Source organism: Orcinus orca, chromosome 1 (genome assembly GCF_937001465.1).
Source record: "Orcinus orca chromosome 1, mOrcOrc1.1, whole genome shotgun sequence".
NCBI lineage: Eukaryota > Metazoa > Chordata > Mammalia > Artiodactyla > Delphinidae > Orcinus > Orcinus orca.
In genome coordinates this window covers 125,727,969-125,753,411 of record NC_064559.1, presented here as the reverse complement: position 1 = coordinate 125,753,411, position 25,443 = coordinate 125,727,969, and the positions used below count along the sequence as shown (strand labels likewise).

Genomic DNA, 25,443 nt, shown 5'->3' with positions numbered 1-25,443 from the left:
CCCTTTCTCATGTAGTTACAGTCAATAAGAGAAACAGTCAATTAAAATAAAACTTATGATAATAAAGTATAATAAGTTCCAGGATAGAAAGACATTGCAGGGAAAGAGGAAGGTTCCTCAGAGGATGTGTTTAAGCTGAGACCTTAATGAATGATGAATGAGAGGTAGCCAGATAAAGATGTGAGTAAGAGAGTTCCAGGCAGAGAAAAGACGAGAAGTGAGAGAGTACATGTTCAAATTACTGAGGTTCTCTTTGAAGGATGGTGGAGTGGAGGTAATGTTGAGTTGAAAAAGGAGGCTTGTAGAGGAGGAAAAATTTTCCTCAATCCTCTTAGGATTCCTGGCTGGGTCTGAAAATGAAACTGACAAAGATAAATTAACAGGAAAAATGTATATATGTTGATTTAATGTAAGTTCTTTGAGGTACAGAAGCCTTCATGAGCAAATCTAGACCAGAAGAAACAGATCTGAGTATTTCTACGCTAAGTTTGATGAAGAGTGGGCTGTCATGTAGAAATAGGGTAGGTTAAGGAGTATGAGTTAAGTGAAATAAACTGGAGGGAATTTAGCAAGTCCTTTTTGTTAGGAGTCTTCTCAGTGTCCCTTTGTCTTTGGAGGTAAAGACGCTTCTTTTTTCCTCTGGGCATAAGGAGGCCACGTCTTGTAAGAGGGTTTTATGACCTGCTTCGTGAGATAAGGGTTGGAAGAAGGTCAAAGTGACCTTTCTGCTTCTGCCATATTCTCAAACTCATTCATCTTAATATGCCAACATGTCATATTTTACATTAGTATGTCCTGAACGCTATTAGGCTGAAGAGGGCCTTATAAGCTTTGTCTTTTATTTTCATTCTAAGGGAAATGGGGAATGCCATTGAAGACTTTTCAGCAGGGAAGAGACAATATCTATTGCACTTGCCTTTTAGAAAGATCACACTGGCTATATGGGTCAGAGTGGAACAAAACTAAACATGTTGAGCCTAGTTAGAAAATGTAGCAACAAAGACAGAGATGTGAACTGACATAGAGGTCTCATGGCAGTGAGCTAGAGATTAGTGGACAGATTCAAGTGATTTTCTTTATAGCAGGTGGGATCGGAAAGATCATTTTCTACCTCTCCTATTTTTTTATTCTACATTAACAACCTTAAGTAAATTCAAGTCTCTAAAAGGAATTTCTCATAAATCTCAGATTTTGAAATGATTTAAAATATTTCTGTTGGATAAAGCGCATTTATCAACATAGGCTTTTTTTTACCACTTAACTCTTTAAATCCACAGAAATAACTTTATCTCTCCTTTACAATAGAACCTGTCCACACTGACCTTATAGTAGTGTTATGACAATTAATTGAAATAATTTTTAAGAAAATGCCTTGAAAATTAAGATATACAATATACTGTAAGGATTGTGATTATAAAACATATTAGGTTATAAAAGTCATGTGACAAATGCACCTACTATGTTTTCCTTTCAATGATAAAGTCTGCAAAACTTTTCTAAGTTTGCTTTTTTATTTTTTTAAGAGAAAATGTTCATGGCAATTCCATTGAACTCCAAATGAAATGTTTAAGTTTTGACTATACCTGTCACATAAATACATATTTTTGTCACGCTCATAGGTTGCACTCAGTTTATACAAAATACAGTTTTATTAGAAATAGTTAAATTAGCATCACTGTGCCATATTGCCATATTGCAAACTTTGTTCTTCACAGCAGTTTATATCAGTATGTTTTTCACCCTTTCCTCCAAATGAATTATATTTCTACATGTTGCTAAAATTATATCAAGTGTACTGCATCTTAGATGTATATATTTGGAGGAATCTCTGGTTTTCTTTATTATAACTTCACAAGATCCCTACAGCTCCAGTTATTTATTGTTTTTTTTCCTAAGTGAATAACTCTTAACTGATTTGACACATCAGTCCAAGCATAATTGGGGCCCTTATATAATCACGGCTTCCTAACTAACACACAAACTGTGTGGCCTGAAACAGCAACAGTCTGCTGTTATCTGTTAACTTCAGAATATCTCAGATATACAAGGAAGTGAAATATTGCAGAATCTTTCCAGTCCCTTTTTAATTTAATCATATTATTATGGAAATACTTCTGTTTTCATCAACATTTGTAAAAATAAATCACCAAAGGGGCTTGTTCCTAGTGTGATAGAAGAAATGGGGTATAAACATTTGCCTTTGGACTTTTATGAAGTAAAATGGTCACAGTTTGTTTACAACTTAAAATTTAAATATTAAAATGAAAGAGGAAAATCAGTTTGTAAATATGAGATATAGGTCTGTATCAGAAACCAATTATTGTCATATTGAAATATTATACTTAGATGTGTGAATTTACTTGGAGACAGTTGACACCGAATATAAGACAGGTATCTCCAAATAAACTCTGAGTAGGTGAAATGAAGCTATTCCCAATTTTGTTCTATATGACCAATAACTAAGAATAAATTTGAGTCTTTTTATAAAAACAAGAATAATGAAACAATAAAACAAAAATCCAGTTGAACATAGGTGAATAATTTCAAAGTATCTTGGTATCCAGATAACCAAAGAAAATTATTTCTTGCTAAAATGTGAAGAGATGCTGAAACCATAAAATATGACATGCTGGATAAAGTACGTGGACATTTTCTAATTGTTCTTTAGTAGGTACAAAAGCGTGTAAGTTTCAATTGTTGATGATACTGATGCTGATGATTATGTTGATGGTGAAGAGATTTGAAAGGAAGTAATCCTTGGTAGGTATTATAAACTGAAAGAATATACCCTTTGAAAGTTTAATTTTAATATCATAATCATGGAAAGATCACATAATGTTAATTTTTGCCAAGTAAAACTGTTTGTAGTTAAGTGAATATAATACTTGAAGTAGTAAAATTTGTTTCTTTGCACAGTTTATTTTAGAATTATTAGTTAATGTATGGAAGTCGTTTCAGAGCCTCATTTTCTGGTTTGAAAATTAATACATGCACATGAAAAACAAAAAAATGACAAGAGCTAAGTACACAAATGTATAAAGAGGAAATAAAGAATGCCCATAACCTTATCTCCTAGAGAAGGCTACACTTAAATGCAATTATAGAAAAATAATTTGCTATATGCACATAAAAATATTTTAAAATTTCTGCATGGTTCTTTTCGAATGTGTCAACATAAAAACATATGTTACTTATTTGTGTCATGATGATTATAGTGGATATGTATTATTTTGAGTTCTGTATTTTTTATTTGTTTAAACACTTCTCTATATAACGACATAAAAAAATCTTCTAGTACATCATGTTGACATACCTTTATTAGTGAAGAGAACTACTAATAATTAAGCACTTATGTAAATTTTTTGCTCTCATAAATAATACTATTAAAAATAATTATGAACACTAGACTTAAAATCTTTTTTGATAAGAATTTCAAGAAATAACCAGGTTAGAGGTCGCTTCATTTCAAATGCTATCAGTCTTATTTAAGAATGTCAATTGCCTCATGTAAAATCATTCATTTAAGATTCAATTAACATCAAAACCGTATGCTAAGCAACATTCAAATTCAAAATTAAATCTTGCCCTTAGGGAAGAATAATAAGTATATGTATTTTTCACTTGATTTATACAGCTTTACAATGTATTACTTTTTTTAATGGAAGAATATTTAAATTAGTTTTTTTTTACTTGAATGGTAATGAGCTGGCTTAATAGAAGGGTTCTGTCATTACTGAATAATAAAAATATATGTATCTACATGGACATCTAGGAAGCAGAAAAGCAATTATAGTATAGGACGTTTTCTCTAAGATAAATGAAGAAAAAGTATCATTACAAGCGTTCACCATCAAGCCAAATCAATAGTACAACTAATGCTTTCCTAAATTCCAAGTCCAGTTATATATGGACCATTTAAAAAGTAGAGAAAATTTAAAAAATAGGTATCATAGCAGTTCTTCTACAAAGTAAGTAGTAGATAAGCATTGAATGTCCTAGAAGTTCTTCAAGTATAGTTGTTCTTATTTAGAAATGTATTCCTTATTACATTGGGGAATGGTAAAATAAACTCTAGCAAAAGAGTTGCTTGTTTTAAATTAAGTGGTGCACTACATGCTTTGGAACATTTTTAAAATTTTTGTGAATATTTAAAACACCCTGGTCCAAGTAAAGATAGCTCCCAAGCATTGTGACTTTAAGAGGTTAATCTATATTGGTAATGATTATAAAACTGCCAGCTAAGCAAGATTTTGATGAGTGGCATTTAGATTTCTGTCTGAAATTTCATTCTTTTTTAAAAAATTGGGACTCAGATAAATTATGGACTTTCTGTTCATCTACATGAATTAAAAGGAACAGTTAGAGGGAAGAGCTTCTCTAGATCTAATTCCATCCAACAAAGAGGAACGGTTATGTAACATGACAGAAACTTGGGGAGAAAGTACCATTTTCAAAATCTGGGAGGTCAAAGGAAAGCAAAGGAAGGAAACCCTGGCCATTTTCAGTCATATTGCATAGAATTTAGTAAAGTGATTTGAAAAAATTACAGAAAAGTATAATTTCAACATCACAGACTCAAAAAGAGAATATGACATAAGAGGAATGGACAATTCTAAAAAGTAATAAAAAGAGTGAAGCAGTTAAAGAATCAGATACGATTACATCTGTGGACCATGGACTATGAAAGACAAAGATGTAAAGAGAGAGATACAGTCAGAGATGAATACAGAGAAACAGTATCAGGAAGGGCACATTTCAGGAAGAAGTGAGGTTTTGGAAAAAAATGGAATGACTTCCAAATAGTACCAAAGTCAAATGGAAGTAGGTGTGAGGAGCCTCTTTTGGAAGCAAGAAAATTAGGAATTAATAAACTCTAATAAAATTAGTAAAGTGAATCTCTAATGGAAACCATGTTATGGAAACTGAGAAAACAGAACTACTTCATTTCTATTTCACTCCTGTTCTCTCCATCAAGGAGAATGAAAATGTAAGTTGCAAGATTTAGGCAAATACAAATAAAAGGTAACTAAAATTCAGTATATTTGAAGAGATAATAAAACATTAGCTATCCATTGCCACAAAAAGAGAAGGCTGGCGTGTTCTTTTTACAATGACCCTTGCAAAGCCTTTCCTTTATCAGCCCAAAAGCAATGCTTACAAAGCCCTATATGAAGCCTTTAATTCTAAACTGATTTACGTAGAGAAAGATCGACAGACTTCTGCTCACCCAGGAGAAATGCAGGCTACTTTTCTTTCCTAGGTGAATACTCAGATTAGCTCCAGAGAAGGTTTTGGGAAATACTGAAACAATGACACCTGTTTCCAAAATAGTTAACCTCTGTAATTTCTATGCACCATACACAATCACCTCATACTGCTCAACTCTTTGTAACAGCCTTTCTTGTAAAGAGAAGGATGGAAGTGATTAAGGATTTAACCAGCTGTAGTTGTTTAGTATCATTTTGGTCCTAAGGAATGACCTGTAGTTTTTGAGTTTTCCTTTTAAATATTGGGAGAGAGGCATAAAAGTTGGTCTATGTTGAACCATTTAAATTATATTTTTATATTGACAGTCTCTTAGGATGAAACAGAGTAAACAGATACTTTCTTTAAGGTTAATGTGTCTCAACTCCCTTTCCAAATCATAAGAATAAAGAATTTAGCTAGAGCTGGAATAATTCAAAGTTATCTAGGACAGGGATTTTTGAATCCATATCAGGGTACTTTTCTTTTTACAGTCATGCGTCATAACATTTACTAAAGCCGGTACCTGACCTAATCCCTAGGACCGAGGAAGACAGATCTGATGGTGCTAAAACAGCCCTTCAGAAAATAGCAGTCTATCTTTGGAACTATTTGAAGACTGTTTCAGAACTACATTATATACCCTAGGGGATTCAGTAGATTTCCATTAATGGGTAGGATAGATTTCCTGGAAAGTAAACACACCACCAGCTTGAGAGGCTAAGATGCTTAGATATTTACTCAACCTGACCATTTTTATGCCAGCTAAATTTTCCAATTCATTACGTTCTTGTGTCCACATTATTTACTTTTTTACTCAATGGGAGGCACTCATTAGAAGCCTGAATGTCTGGATTAGCAAATTCAGGCAGCATTACACTACTCTTCTATGCACCATCCAATTCGTTTAGGGCTGGTCATCTTCATCAAAAGAAAAACACCAAGTTTTCATCTTCTTAATGCTGTTAAATGACAATCCATTGAATACCTAGGAGTTTTTCCCTTTGTATTTTGAGTAAAGAGACCAACACTATTGATTGTTTAATGATTAATCTTGTCCTCTTTACCATTTATCCTATGGAGATCATTTTTGGGGGGAGCAATCAATTCCTATTTCAAATAGAATCTAAAGGTACATGGTAATAATGACTAGAACAATGGAAACAGATGGAATAACCTTGTGTCATCCTAAGGCTAAAACCTTTTATTCTCACTGTCTGATGAGAAGCTTCACCATCGATTATGGAAACAAGCTCATCAATAAAACACTTGCTTGGATTGTTCATGGGAGGCTATTATGGTCCTCTATTATGGTCGATTGGTTGCGGAGGAGGCATCTATGGAGAATAGCTGTCACAGAGGCTGCAGAGCTGCCTTCTCAGTTTGATAGATTGTACCAGGAATCCTGGATGAGTGAAGAGGTGAGAATTATAAATTGAGCTGAGGGAACTCTACATTAAAGAAATTTTATAAATTTTTTAAATCAACTATTACAAATGGCAGAGGAAGTCCCAGGGCATAGTTCTTTGGGTCTCTACTTGTTGTATATTTAAGGACATATTTGATCACACAATCATTTGCTTCTATTGATTTTACTTTGGCTGTCATTGGATATGACAACCTCATAGCCAAGTGTCTTCCTTTTAGGTTATACTGTTTCACTTTATGGAGAAGTTTGGCAATGCATCTTAGCACATTAAAGTTCCTAAGAAACTCCCTAGGAAAACATCTGTTCACCTTTGTTTAAGATCTCAGATTTATTTGTTCACCAAAGTCATTTATGAAATTAATGTCTGAAATAGTCTCTAGAAAATACTTAGGAAACTGGTAAAAATGTTCATTAGAGCTTTTATTGTAAAACCATCTGAAGAAGTTTAGGTAAATATGAGCTCTTGACAGTAAATTTCAGTTCCACTTGGCTTAAAATACTGTTCTGTTGTAGCCAACTGACCTTTTAAACTTACACCTCAATAATTTGATACAGCTTTTCAGTGATACAAATGAATGCTCCTCTGTCATAGCAGATAAGGTTCATTGTTATCCTCTACATTGATGACAAGGTCATATTTCAAGTAGTAAATCTACTTCTAACTATTTCTACCACCACCCACCACAAGGAATCCTTATACTCAAGCCAAAATTACTTTGCAATAAGATTATCTTCAGCATGTAGAATGATAGTATACTTTGCAGACGTTAAGTCATTTAATTTACTGGGTCTTTATCTTGGTGACCACACTGAAATTTGCTTTTTTCAAAACTTAACTTTCATAAGAGGCATATTGAGGTCTTTTTATATTAGAAGACACTTTTGACTTAAAAAAAAATTAGAACAAAATAATGATCTCCATTATTTAGTAGCTATTCAAAATACTGAATTCAGACTTGATGATGCATTTTGATAGTAATATTAGCAAACTAAGATGTAGTCAGAATAAGGTTATCATGGTGATAGTGGTCTAAGAAATGCATCTTCATTCAAGGAATTGGAAAAGAAGAAAGGTATTTGGAGGGCAGTCATGGAAGGAGTACATGTTTTCTTGTTGCTTCAGAAAACATATCTAGCACCAACTTTTGGAAATTGTATAATTTGAATTCACAGAAGGAGTTATTTCCTATGTATTAAAATTCTCTAAATTACATTAAATTGCAATGCAAAGAAATAAGTTCTCTGCCACTGGGAGTTTTTAAGCAATTGTTGAATAATGCACATCAGAAATTCTGTCTGTACTAGAATTTCTCAATGCATTTTATAGGAAATTAGTTTTTGTAATGTTAATGGGTATTAATCGTGAAAGAAAAGATAGGTTCTGTAGTCAAATAAGTTTGAGTTAAAGTTAAACAGGCGTTTTTACTAAAGTTCTCAGAGTCTTTTATGTGCTTATATGGTTTATGAATCTGAAGACATAATTTCTTTGACTAGGTCAGCATTTCTTCTTATAGGATTAGCCTGTCATGGAACACAATTTAGGAAACTTCAGGTAATTATGTTGATCTCTAAAGTGATGCTACTTAAACTGTGGACTAATGTCCAATTCATAAATTGTTAATTACAGATTTATAACATGATAGATTCAGAAACTAAATGTAATCAGTTGAAATCTTCTATAGCAATTAGACATTGTCATGACATCCAAGTGGGTGATTATTAGACTTTTGTTAAATAAGGTATAGGCCAATTCGAGTATTATCCAGCTTTTGTGGTGATTTCTTGTGGCATGAAGTGCAAACTAGTCAGCTCAGTAGGTTCACTTAATGGTCCTCAGCAGATTGAAAGAACAAGACTTATTCATCATCGCAGATAGTTTGAGAAGCGCTGCTCTAAAGTTCCTTCTGTTTTCTAAAAGTCTGTTCATCTCTTACACTTAACATAGGTAGTGTCTTTTCTCATTTAAACATTTATAATCTGATTAATATTCAAGTATTATAATGTATATAAAGCACAGTTAATTATAGAATTCAGTTTAAATGCACCAGGGTCTGACTTTTATTTACTTCTAAGGAAATCTTAAAAATCGAGTGTTTATCATTTTTAGAATTCTGAAGTATTATGTAATTAACTATTTTGTTGTTTTATTAAGTGATGATTTCTGTTCTGAATTGCATATTCCAAAGCCATAGCTATAGCTCATGTTTCCACATAACTGTGTACATCTTTTATTATAGTTCATGTAATTTTAAAGCTTTTGTTGTTTTGCAGGTTTCTGCTTTCTTAAAAACTTGTATTAAAAACATTTTCACCAGTCTCATTCTGTGAGATAGTTATTTCTCAATTATCTGTACAAGCGAATTTGAGCTTAGATGTAAAAGGGACAGTTATGCCATAGCATAGACAGTCTGTGCCTCTTCCCACCCTTTGGATTGGATAACTTTTTCTGTAGTTAAGTTTATCAAATACTTGAATAGGCGATTATATATGATAATTAAATAATTTCTAAAATTATCTAGATTCTGAATCAAGAATTTTCTTCTTATTGTTCTTCATAAATGGCAGACTATATACTATGGACCAATATATAGTTCCTGCAAAGAAAAGGAAGAAATGATTTAAAACACACATGCACACACTGCATGATGTAACATCTTGAAAAAAGAAGGTGGGTTTACTAATGAAAAAAATTAAAATTGAATATCAGAGTGCCTGCCACTAATTGTAAAATCTTCATCATATCTTCTCTATACCCAGTTTTCTAATCTGTCAAAAAGTGGTACCAGGCTTCCCTGGTGGCGCAGTGGTTGAGAGTCTGCCTGCCAATGCAGGGGACACGGGTTCGTGCCCCAGTCCGGGAAGATCCCACATGCCGCAGAGCGGCTGGGCCCGTGAGCCTGCCCGTCCAGAGCCTGTGCTCCACAGTGGGAGAGGCCACAACAGTGAGAGGTCCGCGTACAGCAAAAAAAAAAAAAAAGTGGTACTGATGGTCCTCCTCTTCCTCCACACCCTATCCACACACATCCCTCACAGGTCTTTAGGAGAATAAAATTAGAAGACGTGTGAAATGCTTTAAAATAATGTAGTTAAGCATCATAGCTGTGCCTTGATAGTTTTCCAGTAATCCGAAAGTAAATGTGCTTTTTTTTAGTTTGTTGTATTTCCATGTTTGATAAGCAAACACAGATAAGCTTGGTGTTTGAAGTGTCTGGGGTACTAAACTGGACAAACTTCATGTAATTGGTTTGTTATTGCTAAAAAACAATGATGATATGGTATAGAAAAGTATGAGTTGAAAAGATATGAAAATTTGGCTCTCATATTCTTTCTATAAAGATTTCCAATGTATTAGATCTTTTGGAGCCCCAATTTTTCCACATGTAACAATGACAGAAGTGGAGTTATTCGTATCTAAGGCTTTTTCTATCTTTAGCAGATCTTGAGTTAGAGATCTACAGACTAATACTACAAAATTAGTTTTTAAATGGACCACAAGATGGCGTTTGTAGCTAATGAGTTTTTTGTGTTAACTCTGTTGCAGTCATTGAAGTATTTGCAGTATTTACAAATCCAAACTTATTACTTATGTTCTTGAGAGATATGTAAAAGTAATTTTAGAAAAAAGCATGCAAGTCTTGTTATTTTGAAGTTATTGACATTTCTCAAATTATAAGTTGGCAGGTTATTCTGAATTTAGACTTTTTCAAAAATGAAATTTAATGAATAATTTTGAGCCATTGCAAAATAATAGAAGTTGCTTTCCATTTGTAACATAATCTCTAATTTCTTTCTGGATTGATTACATTTCAGAAAAATGTTTAAATATGCAGCTCCTGAAAGTTTTCATTACTGTTTGGATCTTAGGTTTAGATGATAAAAAAAACAATTACTAAAATGTTACACACTCCATTGCCCTCATTTTAGGCATGGCCTACAATTTTTATAATGTAATTTATTTTGCAGTGATATTGGCCTAGTATGGAGATGTTTACATATTTGAGCTTCAGTGTTTCCTCAAATGTAGGTGATGTCGTCTGTGCCCAAGATCATTTGAGACAGCATTAAAGTACGTAATGGACACTCAGTCATATTTCTCAGTTTTCGTTTATTAAGAGAGATGCAATTATTATGGCACTGTCTAAAAGATACTTTTAGATTAGTAGGAAAACTAGAAGCACAACAACTTTGACTTAATATGGAAATTTCTGGTTTAAAAAGGGGTACATGGTAAAGTTTGGCTTTTATTACATTTTACAATAATAGATATCATTGTTATTGTTTTAGGCAAATATATGGTTATTTTACTTTATTAGCAGAGATATATAGATAATATTTTATTAATTTGACTTATGTGATAATTTGGATGAGACTAGGTTTTCTATTAGCTGTTCCATGAACAGTGTGGTAGCATTACCTATGGAGATATCAAACTTTATGTTGGCATTATCATCTGGTGGCTAAGAGCATGGGCTTTGGACAGGCATAACTTGTGACTTTTAAGCTCAGAGACCTTGAAGACTTTTTTTTATTTCAGTGGACCTCAGCATCCTTATCTATAAAGTGCTAAAAATAATAGTATATACATCACCTTTATTTGGTATTAAAATATATATGTACACATATGTTTGTATGTATAATGGAATAAAGAAAGATGAAAGGAAAGTCTTAGAAGCAAAACTCAATATTCCCAGTAAGTCACTAAAAGTAAATCATTTTGAAGCTTTTATACTCATAAATACTTTTCCAGGAGTCTCAACTTGTTTATCCCTTACGTCACTACTTATTTTACTTGAGGCCGAAATAGCCAATATAGAAAATATGTTTGAAAGCTGCTGGATAGATAAGTAAATAAATAAGTAAAATATATGTTAAGTTCTTAATGCAGTGCCTAGCACATAATAAGGTTTTGATAAATGTAAACTGTTAGTAGTAATAGTAGCAGTAGTAGTAATTGAAAATATTTCTCATGTATTTCTGAATCTTACCTTTGGAAATTATTTATAGTGACAATTACCTTATAAATACCAAATACAGAGGGGAGAGGTAAAATGTTATGTTTGATGCCTTTCCACACTGTGTCAAGCCAAATAGAACAAGGCATATTTACAAATTGTATGTGATCTCATTTGCCAACTTTTTTTTTTCATTTTTTAAATTTTTATTTAAGTATAGTTGATTTACAATGTTGTATTAGTTTCAGGTGTACAGCAAAGTGATTCAGTTATACATACATATATTTTTTTTTTCAGATTCTTTTCCCTTATAGGCATTACAAAATATTGAGTCTAGTTCCCTGTACTATGCAGTAGGTCCTTGCTGGTTATCTATTTTATATATGGTAATGTGTGTATGTTATTTCCAAACTCCTAATTTATCCAACCCCCCAACCGCTTTCCCCTTTGGTAACCATAAGTTGGTCTTCTATGTCTGTGGGTCTATTTCTGTTTTGTATATAAGTTTATTTGTATCTTTTTTTTTAAGATTGCATATATAAGGGATATCATATGATATTTGTCTTTCTCTGCCTGACTTATTTCGCTTAGTATGATAGTCTCTAGGTCCATCCATGTTGCTGCATATGGCATTATTTCATTCTTTTTTATGGCTGAGTAATATTCCATTGTGTATATATACCACACCTTGTTATCTGTTCATCTGTCAGTGGACATTCAGGTTGCTTCCATGTCTTAGCTCTTGTAAATAGTGCTGCAGTGAATATTAGGGTGCATGTATCTTTTTGAATTATGGCTTCCTCCAAATATATGCCCAGGAGTGGGATTGCAGGATCATATGGTAGCTCTATTTTTAGTTTTTTAAGGAACCTCCATACTCTTCTCCATAGTGGCTACACCAATTTACATTCCCACCAACAGTGTAAGACGGTTCCCTTTTCTCCACACCCTCTCCAGCATTTATTATTTGTAGACTTTTTGATGACGGCCATTCTGACCAGTGTGAGGTGATACCTCACTGTAGTTTTGATTTGCGTTTCTCTAATTATAATTAGTGATAATGAGCATCTTTTCATGTGCCTTTTGGCCATCTGTATGTCTTCTTTAGAGAAATATCTATTTAGATCTTCGGTCTGCCCCTTTTTTGATTGGTTGTTTGTTTTGTTGATATCGAGCTGTATGAGATGTTTGTATATTTTGGAGATTATTCCCCTGTCGGTTGCATCATTTGCAAATATTTTCTCCCATTCTGTAGGTTGTCTTTTCGTTTTGTTTATGGTTTCCTTTGCTGTGCAAAAGCTTTTAAGTTAATAATTAGGTTGCATTTGTTTATTTTTGTGTTGGCCACTTTAGGTTCTAGGATGAAAGTTAACAGACACACATGGTCCAACCCCCCTATTTTATGAATGGGCGAATAGGCCCAGAGAAATGAAAAGATTTGCCTGAAGTCAGACTGTGGAACAGAACCTCTTCATATCCCACCATCTTGAGAAAATATTGATTCTTAAATGTGGAAGTTTTCATTGGAAGCTATATCTACAGAAACCCATTTTTGTTATCATTCATTCTTTAGAACACTTGATCATATCTGCTTGTGTGATCACTACCTACTTACGAGAACTAAAGAGACATTTACCTTATCTAATGGCAAAATGTCATCACTACTTTACTGGGGTAGCAAGAGATTTACTTTCAAGAAGAGTTTTGGAATTAAAACTTATTTTCTATTCTGTCTGTGTATTTGAGAAGTATTTAAGAATGTGTTTTGGGACAAAAGGGCTTTTGTTTACCTGTCAGACCTGTTTACCCTAGTTCTGGCTCACTTTTCTAATGGTACAGCCTCTTTCCCAGTCCTGCCCTTTATAGAGAAGCTACCGTTTTTGGTCTTCGTCTAAAAACTGGAGCCACCTGGAAAAAAGTGTGCACTGCATTCTCAGTTAACGAGGATTTGTGATCAACTTGCTTTCTGGTCACCCAACATCCTGCCAATAAATATGTTCAACATATTTATGGACTTACTTTTACTGCAGTGGAAACGTGGGGCACTAGAAAAGAGTGCTGGACTCAGTGGATCACAGTTCCCTTAACTATAAGATGCAATTACTTGAGTTTGTCAAAGTATTGTTGTATCAAATAAGATAATGTGTATGGAAAATCATGATACATTATTCAACTAGAAGGGGAATTGTTGTTGATTCTCTTATGACAATATGAGAATCTAAAACTAGAATGAGCTGATGGATATGATTGAAGGTCAGGCCACCCGTGACACTGGGTATTTTTGATTGTTACTCTAATTTTGATATTAGTTTGCTTTACTAATTATAATGATTTAAAAGTGGGGAAAAAATCAATTTCTTGATAGAAAACAGTGAGAAGCCAAATAACAGAAATATATTTTTTTCAAATAATTGTTTTAACATCTTTTTCTTTTTTTTAAGTAAATTTATTCATTTTATTTATTTATTTTTGGCTGCATTGGGTCTTCATTGCTGCACATGGGCTTTCTCTAGTTGCAGTGAGCCGGGGCTACTCTTTGTTGCAGTGTGTGGGCTTCTCATTGCGGTGGCTTCTCTTGTTGCAGAGCACGGGCTCTAGGCACACGGGCTTCAGTAGCTGTGGCAAGTGGGCTCAGTAGCTATGGCTCGCAGGCTCTAGAGCGCAGGCTCAGCAGTTGTGGCATACAGACTTAGTTGCTCCATGGCACGAGGGATCTTCCCAGACCAGGGATTGAACCCAGGTCCCCTGCATTGGCAGGCAGATTCTTAACCACTGCACCACCAGGGAAATACATTTTTAAAAAATATAGTTTACGGGCTTCCCTGGTGGCACAGTGGTTGAGAGTCTGCCTGCCGATGCAGGGGACATGGGTTTGTGCCCCAGTCCGGGAAGATCCCACATGCCGCGGAGCGGCTGGGCCTGTGAGCCATGGCCGCTGAGCCTGTGCGTCTGGAGCCTGTGCTTCACAACGGGAGAGGGCACAGCAGTGAGAGGCCCGCGTTCTGCAAAAAAATAAAAAAATATATATATATAATTTACAATTATAAGGAAGTTTCACACTAGATTTTGAGATTTTTTTGTTGTTGTCATTTTGATGATTCTTTATGTCCTCCAATTATCACAGTCCTGGATGCAGTGAATACTGAACTGAACTATTTATGTGGTATAAATAATCCATTTCTTGAGTTTTTACTTAGTTTTTCATACTCAGAAATCCAAGAAAAACAAGAAAGACTAAAAAGATTTAAGGAGTTGTAGAGATTATCATTCATTATTTTAAAATAGATTTATGTACATTAACTGGGTAAATGAGCAACATATCAGGTAATAGGTTAATATTAAACATTGGCAGGAGGAGGCAGTCAACATATTTAGTTAGTAAAAAAAATCTGCTATCAAAATTCCAAAAGAAGATTGGTAGCTTCAGGAGCTACACAGTTCAGAGCATGTCCTCAGCTTTGTAGATCCAGAAATCTGACGGTCAGCAACATGAGTGGGGAATCAGGCTTTTATAGCAAAACCTAACATTAACAAATTTAGGGATCAATAGAAGCCAGGATGTCAGTTGATGAATATTCAGATTGAAAAATGCAGTGTTTATGATGAGCAGCATATTTGCATCAGTAGTAAAGTACATTTCTTCTCTATGGTCTTTGCATTTACTGAGCACTTACTATATTCCTGGCATGTATTAACTCAGTCATCTTCAAAGGGTATACATACTCCTGAAAATACATAAAAATTTCCAAGAGGTATGTAAGGAATCAATTTCTACACACTCAACCTGCATATATACTCTTTCCTAAAAGTTGATCCCCTTGGGACTTCCCTGGTGGCACAGTGAATAAGAATCTGCCTGCCAGTGCAGGGGACACGGGTTCAATCCCTGATCTGGGAAGATCCTACATTCAGCGGAGCAACTAAGCCCGTGTGCTACAACCAGTGTGCTCGCACGCCACAACTACTGAAGCCCATGCACCTAGAGCCCGTGCCTTGCAACAAGAGAAGCCACCGCAATGAGAAGCCCGCACACCTCAACAAAGAGTAGCCCCTGCTCGCCACAACTAGAGAAAGCCCGCGCGCAGCACCAAAGACCCAATGCAACCAAAATAAACAAATTTATTTTAAAAGAAAAGTTGATCCCCCTGCAATTATGCTTTTTTTTTTACTCACCTGCCCTCCAAAATGGTCCTTCTTCCACTATGTAAAAGAAAGGTGTCTCATCTTGATGGGCCAGTGACTTATTAAATGTATCCATGTATCCTGGTGGTCATTCAAGAGATTGGTTATTTTCCATTTGCTAATGAATGGCTATATCTCTTACCAGGTTTGTAATATCACAGACATACTTAACCGTTTGATCCTCAGCTTTCTCATCTATAAAATAAGACTCATAGTAGTCACTGTGAGGTTTAAAGAAGGTAATATGTGATAAAACAACCATTACAATGCCTGACCAAGTATTCATATAGATATTCAGCCGTTGTCATGATACTTCTCTTGATTTTCTGTGCTAGTGTTCTATAATCTGTATTTCAAAATACGTAAATTGTTTTTCTGCCTTTCGTATGGTGGATGGTAGGGAGATAGTTAAGTAGCTAATTTGTTTCTTTTACCATGTCTCACTGTCATTTTTAGGATTTGCTTTAGAAATGAAAATGTTAATTCACAACACTAATCAGCATGGAGGGCTGATCTTCCTTAGACATTTACTAAACTAGGAGAGTTGAAGAATATGACAGTGATAGAAGTTTCATCACATTAGGATTAATACAATCTTTCGTGCAATTTGGATCCCTTATTTGACAGGAATTCTAAATAGAGCAGACTGCTCAGATTTTTATTTTGAATTTTACCTTGCATATGTTCAAAGATTTTTTAAATGATAGTTTGGCAGAGTTATCAAAAAGATATGATATCTCCTGAAAGCAGTAATTGCTTTGGCCTGCCCTGCAGTGTTACCACATAGTAGATAATGTATGGATTTGCAGAAGAGGCCAGAAATCAGGTTCGCAAGGGAAACAGGACTCTTTCCAAAGGTGAACCATGGTTCTCTATGGGCCCTTCAATCCCAGTTCATAGTTTTCATTGTTTTGTAAATGTTGTGGATAGATTTTTAAACATTATCTGTATTTAGGTATTTATGTATTTCCTTCTTTTTTATACTCAAAATTTGGTGAAGGAGATTTTTGAGTATCTATAAAGCTGAATTAAAAATTGTTTTCCTGGCATTGAAAAGAAATAAAATACTAATAACTGCTAATATTTAATGCATTTCTCCATATGATGTTAATTGTAGGTATTTTGTAGATGTTCTTCCTCAAGTTGTAGAAATTCCCATCTGTTCCTAATTTGTTGAGAATTTTTTTTTTAAAGTAAGAAATGAACATTGTAATTTGACAAATGTCTTTCCATGTCTATTGAGATGATAATAAATTACATTTAATACAGTCAATTACATTGATTGATAGTTGAACATTAATCCAATCTTACACTCCTGGGATAAACTCCATTTGGTCATGAAATATAATTCTTTCTATAGATTGCTGGATTTGATTTGCTAAAATTTTGTTTATAATTTTTGCATCTATGTTTATGAGGGATAGTGGTCTGTAGTTTTGTTCTTTTGTAATGTCTTTGGTAAGTTGGAAAGCATTCCTTTCTCTTCAGTTCTCTGGAAGAGTTTGTGTTAGAATTAATATGATTCTTCTTTAAGTTTTTGGTAGAATTCACTGGTGAAGCCATTTGGGCCTGAAGTGTTCTTTGTGGAAAGATATTTAACAACAAATCCAACTTCATTTGAATTATCTGTTTTTTCTAGAGTGAGTTTTGGTAGTTTGTATCTTTTCATTGGTTTCATTTAAGTTCTCAAATGTATAGGTATAAAGTTTTCAATAATATTTTCTTTTTTTCCTTCAGTAGAATTTAAAGGGATGTCACCTCTCTCATTCCTAACAGTTGGTAATTTGTGTCATCTTTCTTCTTTTATGAACAGTCTGGCTAAAAGTTTATCAATTTTATTAATCTTCTCAAAGATTCAATGTTTGGTTTCATTGTTTTTCTCTTTCATTGAGTCACACTTCTATCTTTTCTGGTTTTTTTCTTCTGCTGCTTACTTTGGTTATAATTTGTTCTTTTTTAGTTTTTAAAGTGGAAACTCAAGTCATTTAAGACCCTTTCTTCTTTTCTAATCAAGGTGTTTAGTGGTATAAATTTCTCTTTATGTACTACTTCAGTGGCATTCCAAAATTTTTTATACATTGTATTTTCATTTTCATTCAGTTTAAAATAAAATACTTTCTAGATTACCTTTTGATTTCTTCTTTGACACAGGGCTTATTTATAAGTGTCCTGTTTAGATCTCAAATATTTGGGGATTTTTCAGATATCTTTCAATTGCTGATTTCTAAGTTAATTTCATTATGTTCAGAGAACAAACCTCATATAACTTGATTCTTTTTAAATTTATTGAGATGTCTTGTATAACCTGGAATATGGTGTGTTTTGGTAAATGTTTTATATGCACATGGAAAAAAATACATATTCTCTTTTGTTCTGTAGATATCAATTAGGTCACCTTGATTCATTTCCTGGGCACATTAATGACTATCTCACCACCTAGTCCCAGCAGACCATCATAATATAATCATTGCTAATTTTTTGAATACTTACTTTGAGCCAGGCATTCTGCATAGAAATTTATACAGGTTATGTAAATTTAATTTTCACGATTGCTTTACTGGTAAGTATTGTCATTAACCTAATTTATAGCTGAAGAAACTATAATAGAGATTAATCAATTTGCACAAACTCACACTTGATATAGTAGGATTCAGATCTGATTAAGCCATGCTTGTATCACTACTCCTCTGTCTAGATGCTTAATGCCTGCCCCCTCAGATCCAAATGGTCCATCTTTCCCTCTACAGTTTATTATAGATCTGTTTTCTAACCTGACAATGGGGGAATAGTGGATTATTTCAGCAAACTAATCCATGCTAATTTTTCAACCTCTTATGGTTTCCTCTTATTTAGCAACAGTTTCCCTCATTAAGAATTAAAATATGTAGAAAATGACAGGGATCCTGGCAAGCCTGTGGGAGAGAGGAGTAGGGCAGATTGCTATAGGAACAGATACGTAAGGATTTATTAATCCTTCTAACAGTGAAAGTGAACTACTGTTGACCTCCTCATGGTGTGTTTCCATTATTTAGTGCCTTGCTACATGGGAATCCTTCCTTACATCACAGACAGATCTCCACTTGGAAGAAGCCTCTGAAGATAAATCGTAATCGCATTGAAGACTTCTCTGTGATCTTTGGGAGATAACCAAGGTTAACCAAAGTTATTCTTTCTGGATGGGCTGGGTCCTTTCTAAAGTGAACGAAAAGTGTTTCACACTATCTGGAAAACCAACAACTTAAAACTCAGGTGTTCCAGAGCATTCATATGAATTTGGATATATATATACATATATATACATATAAATATTTAGCTTAGTTTTAACTATGTTCTTAAATTTGTGTACCAATAATTATACATTAAAAAGTTTTTTTCTTAAATATTTGTCTGTGGAACATGTCATTTTAAATATATTGTAAAGACTCAGTTTTAATAAAAAGTTTAATATGAAATGACTTGTGTGTGTTCTTTTTCTCCTAGTAGCTCAAGCCTCTGAAGCAGATTCTAATGTGAATCCAATGTATGTTAACAACTATCCTATGTATTCACCATTATTTCATCATAATTTTCTCTGAAATGCTATTTACTTTGATATTAGGAATTCAAAGTGAATATGCAAAAATGATTAAATATTATTAAACATTAATGATAACTTCAAAAGTTGGTTTATTAAAAGTTAAGTAACTGTTTAAAGATTACCAAGATAAATTTAAATTATTTTTTGAGTTACTATTTAGAATTCCTTATCCAGTCATTTTCCCACTAGTAAATTTATTCTTTTTTTTGGTATTTTTTTTTTACATACTCTTCACAATTCACATCTAGATTTATTTTTTAATGTACACAGTGTTTATCAAATTTGTTCTCCCGTTTATTTGTTAAGGGTCTACTCTTTGTAAGGCACAATTGCAGGTGCTTATGATGATAATGATAAAGACACATTACACTCACTTCATTCTCCAGGCTTACATTCTAGTAATATTTATCATACAGAGTAATTTTATATTCATTTTATGGCTGCATTTAAAAATTGAATGTATTGGTTATCCTAATATTTGGCAATTTTTGGAAATATATATTTCTCAAGACTTTGAGTAAAGTTTGACGTATTTAGTCATGCCTGTTACATGTATGACTTTAAGTACCATTTGGTTATTAGCTCTTAAGTATCTCACACACACAAACTAGACATTTAGATTATCTTAACTAAAACAAGAGATACACAAACACCTATATAAATATAAAACTAAACATTTTTCTTAGTGGCATGTACAATTTATTTTTAAACCATTTGTGATAAAGAATCCGGCTTTTTTGCGGTACGTGGGCCTCTCACTGTTGTGGCCTCTCCTGTTGCGGAGCACAGGCTCCGGACGCGCAGGCTCAGCCGCCATGGCTCACACGCCCAGCAGCTCCGCGGCATGTGGGATCGTCCCGGACCGGGGCACGAACCCGTGCGGCAGGGACTCGCAAGCACTGCGCCACCAGGGAAGCCCTGGCTTCATTTTTTGATGTTTGACTGCTGACAGTTGTTTTTTTTTGTTTTCTTTTTTTGCGGTACGCGGGCCTCTCACTGTTGTGGCCTCTCCCATTGCGGAACACAGGCTCTGGACGCGCAGGCTCAGCGGCCATGGCTCACGGGCCCAGCTGCTCCGCGGCATGTGGGATCTTCCCGGACCCGGGCACGAACCCGTGTCCCCTGCATCGGCAGGCGGACTCTCAACCACTGCGCCACCACCCTGCTCACAGCTTTTAAGCCTCACCTCCCTTTTCCTCTCCTGCCCCGTGTCTGGACAAGCTGCTAAGGCCAAAAGAGTGCTCCCTCTTTTGGCACTCTCAGGAAGTTCAAACCATACAGCCTCCTCCCAGCATGCAGGGGCTCACCCTCTAACCATCATAAAAACCCCAAGCCAGTCTCTTTTCCCAGGTCGCAAGACATTTTCAAACAGCCTGAGAGGCCAGCCCTGCTCTCCCCAGGAAGCCTCATTATATGAGTGATAAACCTTTTCATACCCTGTTGGTGTGTTCATGGCGTCACCGGTCTTGACATACAAAACAAATTTTGGGTGAGAGTCCTTCCTATCAGGATGGCCCCAACCGTATTGTTTTCCAAGCCATTTCACCACTCCAAATTCCATTTCCCCATCTGGAGAAAATAATCTTGAACTCAAATGGAGATAATAAGTAGAGATAATAATTTCCAACTCACAGGTTGTTAAATGATACAGAAACTTAGAACACCTGCCAGAGGGAAGTGGTGGTGGGAGTAGAGGAATTAGGTGAAGGTGGTCAAAAGGTACAAACTTCCAGTTATAAGATAAATAAGGCCTGGGGATGTAATGTGCAACATGATGAAGATAGTTAATACTGTTGTGTGTTTGAAGTTGACAAGAGAATAGATCTTAAAAGTTCTTGTCAAGGTTTTGGTTGTATCTGTGAGGTGATGGATGTTAACTAATCTTATTATGGTAATCATTTTGCGATATATAAACCAGATCGTTATGTTGTACACCTTAAACATTTAAATGTTATATATCAATTATATCTCAACAAAACTTTAGCTTTGTATGCCTTTCCTCGCTTCTCTCCCCCTTTCTATCCACGACTGCTATCCCATGTATACACCACACACACACACAGGCTACACATGTTAACTAATACGTATCCTTTCTTATGCTCATAGTATCCTATACAGACTTACACACACATACACACTCCCTCACACACAGTTTTTAGCTTTGTTTTATAAAAATGAAGTCATATTATACATACTATTTTGCCTTTTGTTTCCTCACTTCACAATATCTTGTGGAAATCCTTCAAAGTCAAGAATAGCTCTTATACATTTTTAAACGGCTGCACAGTACTTCCTAGTCTGAATCTGTAGTGATTTGTGCAGCCATTTTCTTGTTTATAGTTACTTACTTTGCTTCTGGTTTTTCATCATCTCACCTCATAAAGAAACCCCATACCTTTTGGTTAACACTCCATATCCATAACCCCTTCCCCCATGTCCCCAGGCCTGAGGAACCACTAATCAGCTTTCTGTCTCTATAGATTTGCCTATTCTAGATAGTAGTTCATGTTAATGGAATCATATAATATGTGATTTTTTGTGACTGTCTTCTATCACTTAACATAATGTTTTCAAGGTTCATTCCAAAAATATTCTGGGGTGTGTGTGTGTGTGTGTGTGTGTGTGTGTGTATGTGTCCATTTATCTGTTTATTCTTTCACTGATAGACATTTGGGTTGTTTTCAGCTTTGGCTATTATAAATAATGCTGCTATAAAAATTGGTATGTAAATTTTTGTGTGAACATATGTTTTAATTTTTCTTGGGCCTATACCTAGGAGTGGAATTGTTGAGTCATATCACCACTGTATTTGACCATTTAAGGAGCTGCCAGACTGTTTTCCAAAGTGACTGCACCATTTTACATTCCTACCAGCAGTGTATGAGAGTTCTAATTTCTTCACACCCTCACCAGCACTTATTATTTTTTAAATTAAATTAAATTTTATTTTATTTTATTGTAGTCATCCTAATGGATGAAGAGGTGTCTTGTTTTGATTTGCATTTCCTGTTGCATCTTTTGTTGTGGGTGTGTTGGCCATTTATATATATCCTTTGGAGAAATGTCTGTTCAGATCCTTTGCCCATTTTTAATAATTGAGTTGTAAAAGTTATTTATATGTTCTACATACAAATCCCTTATCAGATTATGATTTGCAAATATTTCTTTTTACTTTCTTGATAATGCACTTTGAAGCATAGAAGTTTTAAATTTTGGTGAAGTTTAGTGTATTTTTTCTTTTGTTGCTTATCCTTTTGGTATCATATCCAAGAAGCCATTGCCAGATCAGAGGTTATGCAGATCTATGTTTTCTTCTAAAGAGAGTTTTAACTTTTAGATGTAGGCCTTTGATGCCAATTTCAGTCAATTACTGCATATGATGTGTGGAAAGGGCCCAATTTCATTCTTTTACATGAGGATATACGGTTGTCTTAGTACTATTTGCTGAAGAGACTATGTCTTATAATTTTCACTGCTGGGGAATGGGTCCTCGGAGCTCCTTGTATTGTCATCCTGGAAGTGGAACTCCTGGTGTAGCTTTCTTGAACTGGTTGTTGTGATGTGTGCTGAGGTGGTGGTTGGGTTGTTAGTGATATGAAAATATGATTACTGGATACCTTAGCATAAAAAAAGATTTGACAACAACAAAATAACACATTTGACTTTTACTTAAAGGAAAGATCTACCCTAAAGTTTATAGGTACTTTTCATGTGGTACTTTTTCATGTGGTACTTTCCACACGTGCCTTCTTTCAATAACTGCTTCCCGAAAAACCAGATTTCCTGCTGTTCAGTTACCTTCCCCCCTGGTACATAGCCTTTACAAAAAGACAGGGATTTCAAGTGAGACAGGCCAGTAGCTGCTATATGGAATTGGTGATAGACTTGGCACATTTTGAAAATGGTTCAAGTCCATCTTGTACAATTGCTTCTAACTAGGTAATACTGTTTCTTTCTTTCTAAGGATTCCACTCCCTCCTTTCATTCCAGTTACCTGGAGGGGAATTTGAAATCTTTTTGCCTCAACTGGCTATTCAAAGGGGAAACATTAATGATGAATTTCTCTGTTGTTTTGACCTAAAGTCCTAGGAAGAAAGAAACTTATTTCCTGTGTTGTACTTGGGTGAAAGTCATCATCATAGAGGTTGACTCATGTGAATTTTAGAGTCAGTGGGTTCAGGTTTAAGATATTTTGGGGGATGTTACTTAACGTGTCTGGTTCACAGTTTGTACTTTCCCTTCTCTCTTTTTATTATTGGCAGTTGATTGACTAGAAAACAGTATGTGCTCCTTTTTTAGAGAACCACACACAGACACATACTTTAAATAGGAAGTTATCACTGGACATGTGTATAATCTCAAGAAGATGCAAATAAATGTGTTTTCCCCGTTTCTTATGCCTCATCCCAAGACTACTACCTTGAAGATAATTTTATATTACTCTGGAACTCTTAGGATTCTACTCGTGCTGTTGACCATCTGTTTCATAATCAATTTCTTTACTTTAAACAGGTTTATAAGTTCTTATTTTTTTTTCAAAACTCACAGTTAAATCTATGCCTTGATCAAACCCTATTATTGATTGATTATTTTTATTGCCTTTGGCCCAGTTTTCCCATCTCTTTTTCTGATATTGTTTCAGAATTCTTATTCCACCTGACAAAAGAAAGAAACTACTTTAGAAAAATGGGAAATGATGGACTTATATAACCAAAAAGGAAAAGGGTACACTTGGGCATACCTGGTTCTGAACAGGTTTATTTCTGCTTCTGTCTTTATCTCCTACTTTGCTCGAATAGGTTGACCTCACTTCCACCTAGTCCTGCTTGTACATGAGACTCATTCTGTGGTTCTCAGATGGGGGCCATTTAATAAGAGTCTGGAGATATTTTTTGAAACCACATTATGGGTAAAGGTACCACTGGCATCTAGTTGATAAAGGTCAGGGATGCTGCTAAATATCTTAAAATAAACAGGACAGCCCCCCATGACAAAGGACTGTCTGACCCAAAATGCAAGGTCGCTGAAGTTGGGGAATGATGGGCTAGATTAACGTCTCCTAGTAACTCCTAGCTCACGAGTCCCCAACTCTGCTGCTAGGAAGGAAAAAGCTCTTCCCTTCCAGCTTCAATTCATTTGAAAAACCCCAGGAAAGTGGTTTGGGATACAGCCAACTCCCTCTTCCCCACATCCCTGCCCCAGGCCAATCTTCGCAGCTGGGAGCCAGGGTGCTATCATCAGTATATGGAGCCAGGGTGCTATTATCAGTATATTCTAGGTCAGGTTCTCACTTTTATACAGATTACAGCAGGCAGGGAGGTTACTGCCAAAGGAAGATGGCAGCTTTCATTCAGACCCCATGTTAGATGTTCATCCTCCAAACAAAGAGGGCTGCTTTATGCAAAAGAAAGAAGAGGTTGGGGGAAGACAGAGTAATTATGTCCACAGTATAATTTTAAAATGAGCTTACATTTTTATTCATTTAGATGGTATAAGTTCTATACACTTATATAATTAACAATATTCTGTTCTTATGCCTAGAATTCTTCAACAAGAAAGGACCAACGTAAAAATAGCTCTTGAAGGAACGTGGATTAGAGATTACAAGTATAAATAAACCATTAGTCCAGCACATATAATTACATAGGAAGTCAATCATAATTTTATTGGCTAAGAAATAGCACAAGACTGTGAAATTAGAGTTGACAGTGCACACATCTGTACTGAAAATACAACCTTTACATTAGATTTGACTGAGCCCAGTGTATAAAATATATTCCTGTATTGAAATACTACATTGAGATTCCATCAAAGCACACTGATGTGAAGGATATATTGAATGACAAAGCTGTGATCCTTTCTTTTACAAATATGTTTAACCAACTATATGAATACTGTAACGTGAATGGAGTAATGAGGGACTGCTGCACCCAGTTTCATTAAAGATCAAGTTCAGTATTCTCACTGTTTCATGAAGATTTGAAAGTTAAGAATAATGAACTTAGTCTATGATGTGGAGATTTCCAGGTCTCTTAAGCCAGGTTAGCATGTGAAAAATG

At 34.8% G+C, this 25,443-nt stretch overlaps 1 protein-coding gene across 5 annotated transcripts in view; it reads left to right on the top strand.

Moving 5' to 3' along the window:
- Positions 1 to 19,259, top strand: part of SNX7 (sorting nexin 7) — a 98,273-nt gene extending 79,014 nt beyond the window's left edge. For 4 of the 5 annotated variants that reach the window (XM_033433462.2, XM_004263064.3, XM_033433435.2 and 1 more), the window contains one exon: positions 18,840 to 19,259. In XM_033433462.2, the coding sequence (XP_033289353.2) occupies positions 18,840 to 18,917 (78 nt within the window). In that variant the 3' untranslated portion in view covers positions 18,918 to 19,259. Of the gene's footprint in view, positions 1 to 12,978; positions 15,849 to 18,839 lie in introns of those variants that run through there. The other variant, XM_033433455.2, reaches the window with a different exon arrangement.
- The last annotated feature ends 6,184 nt before the right edge of the window (positions 19,260 to 25,443 follow it).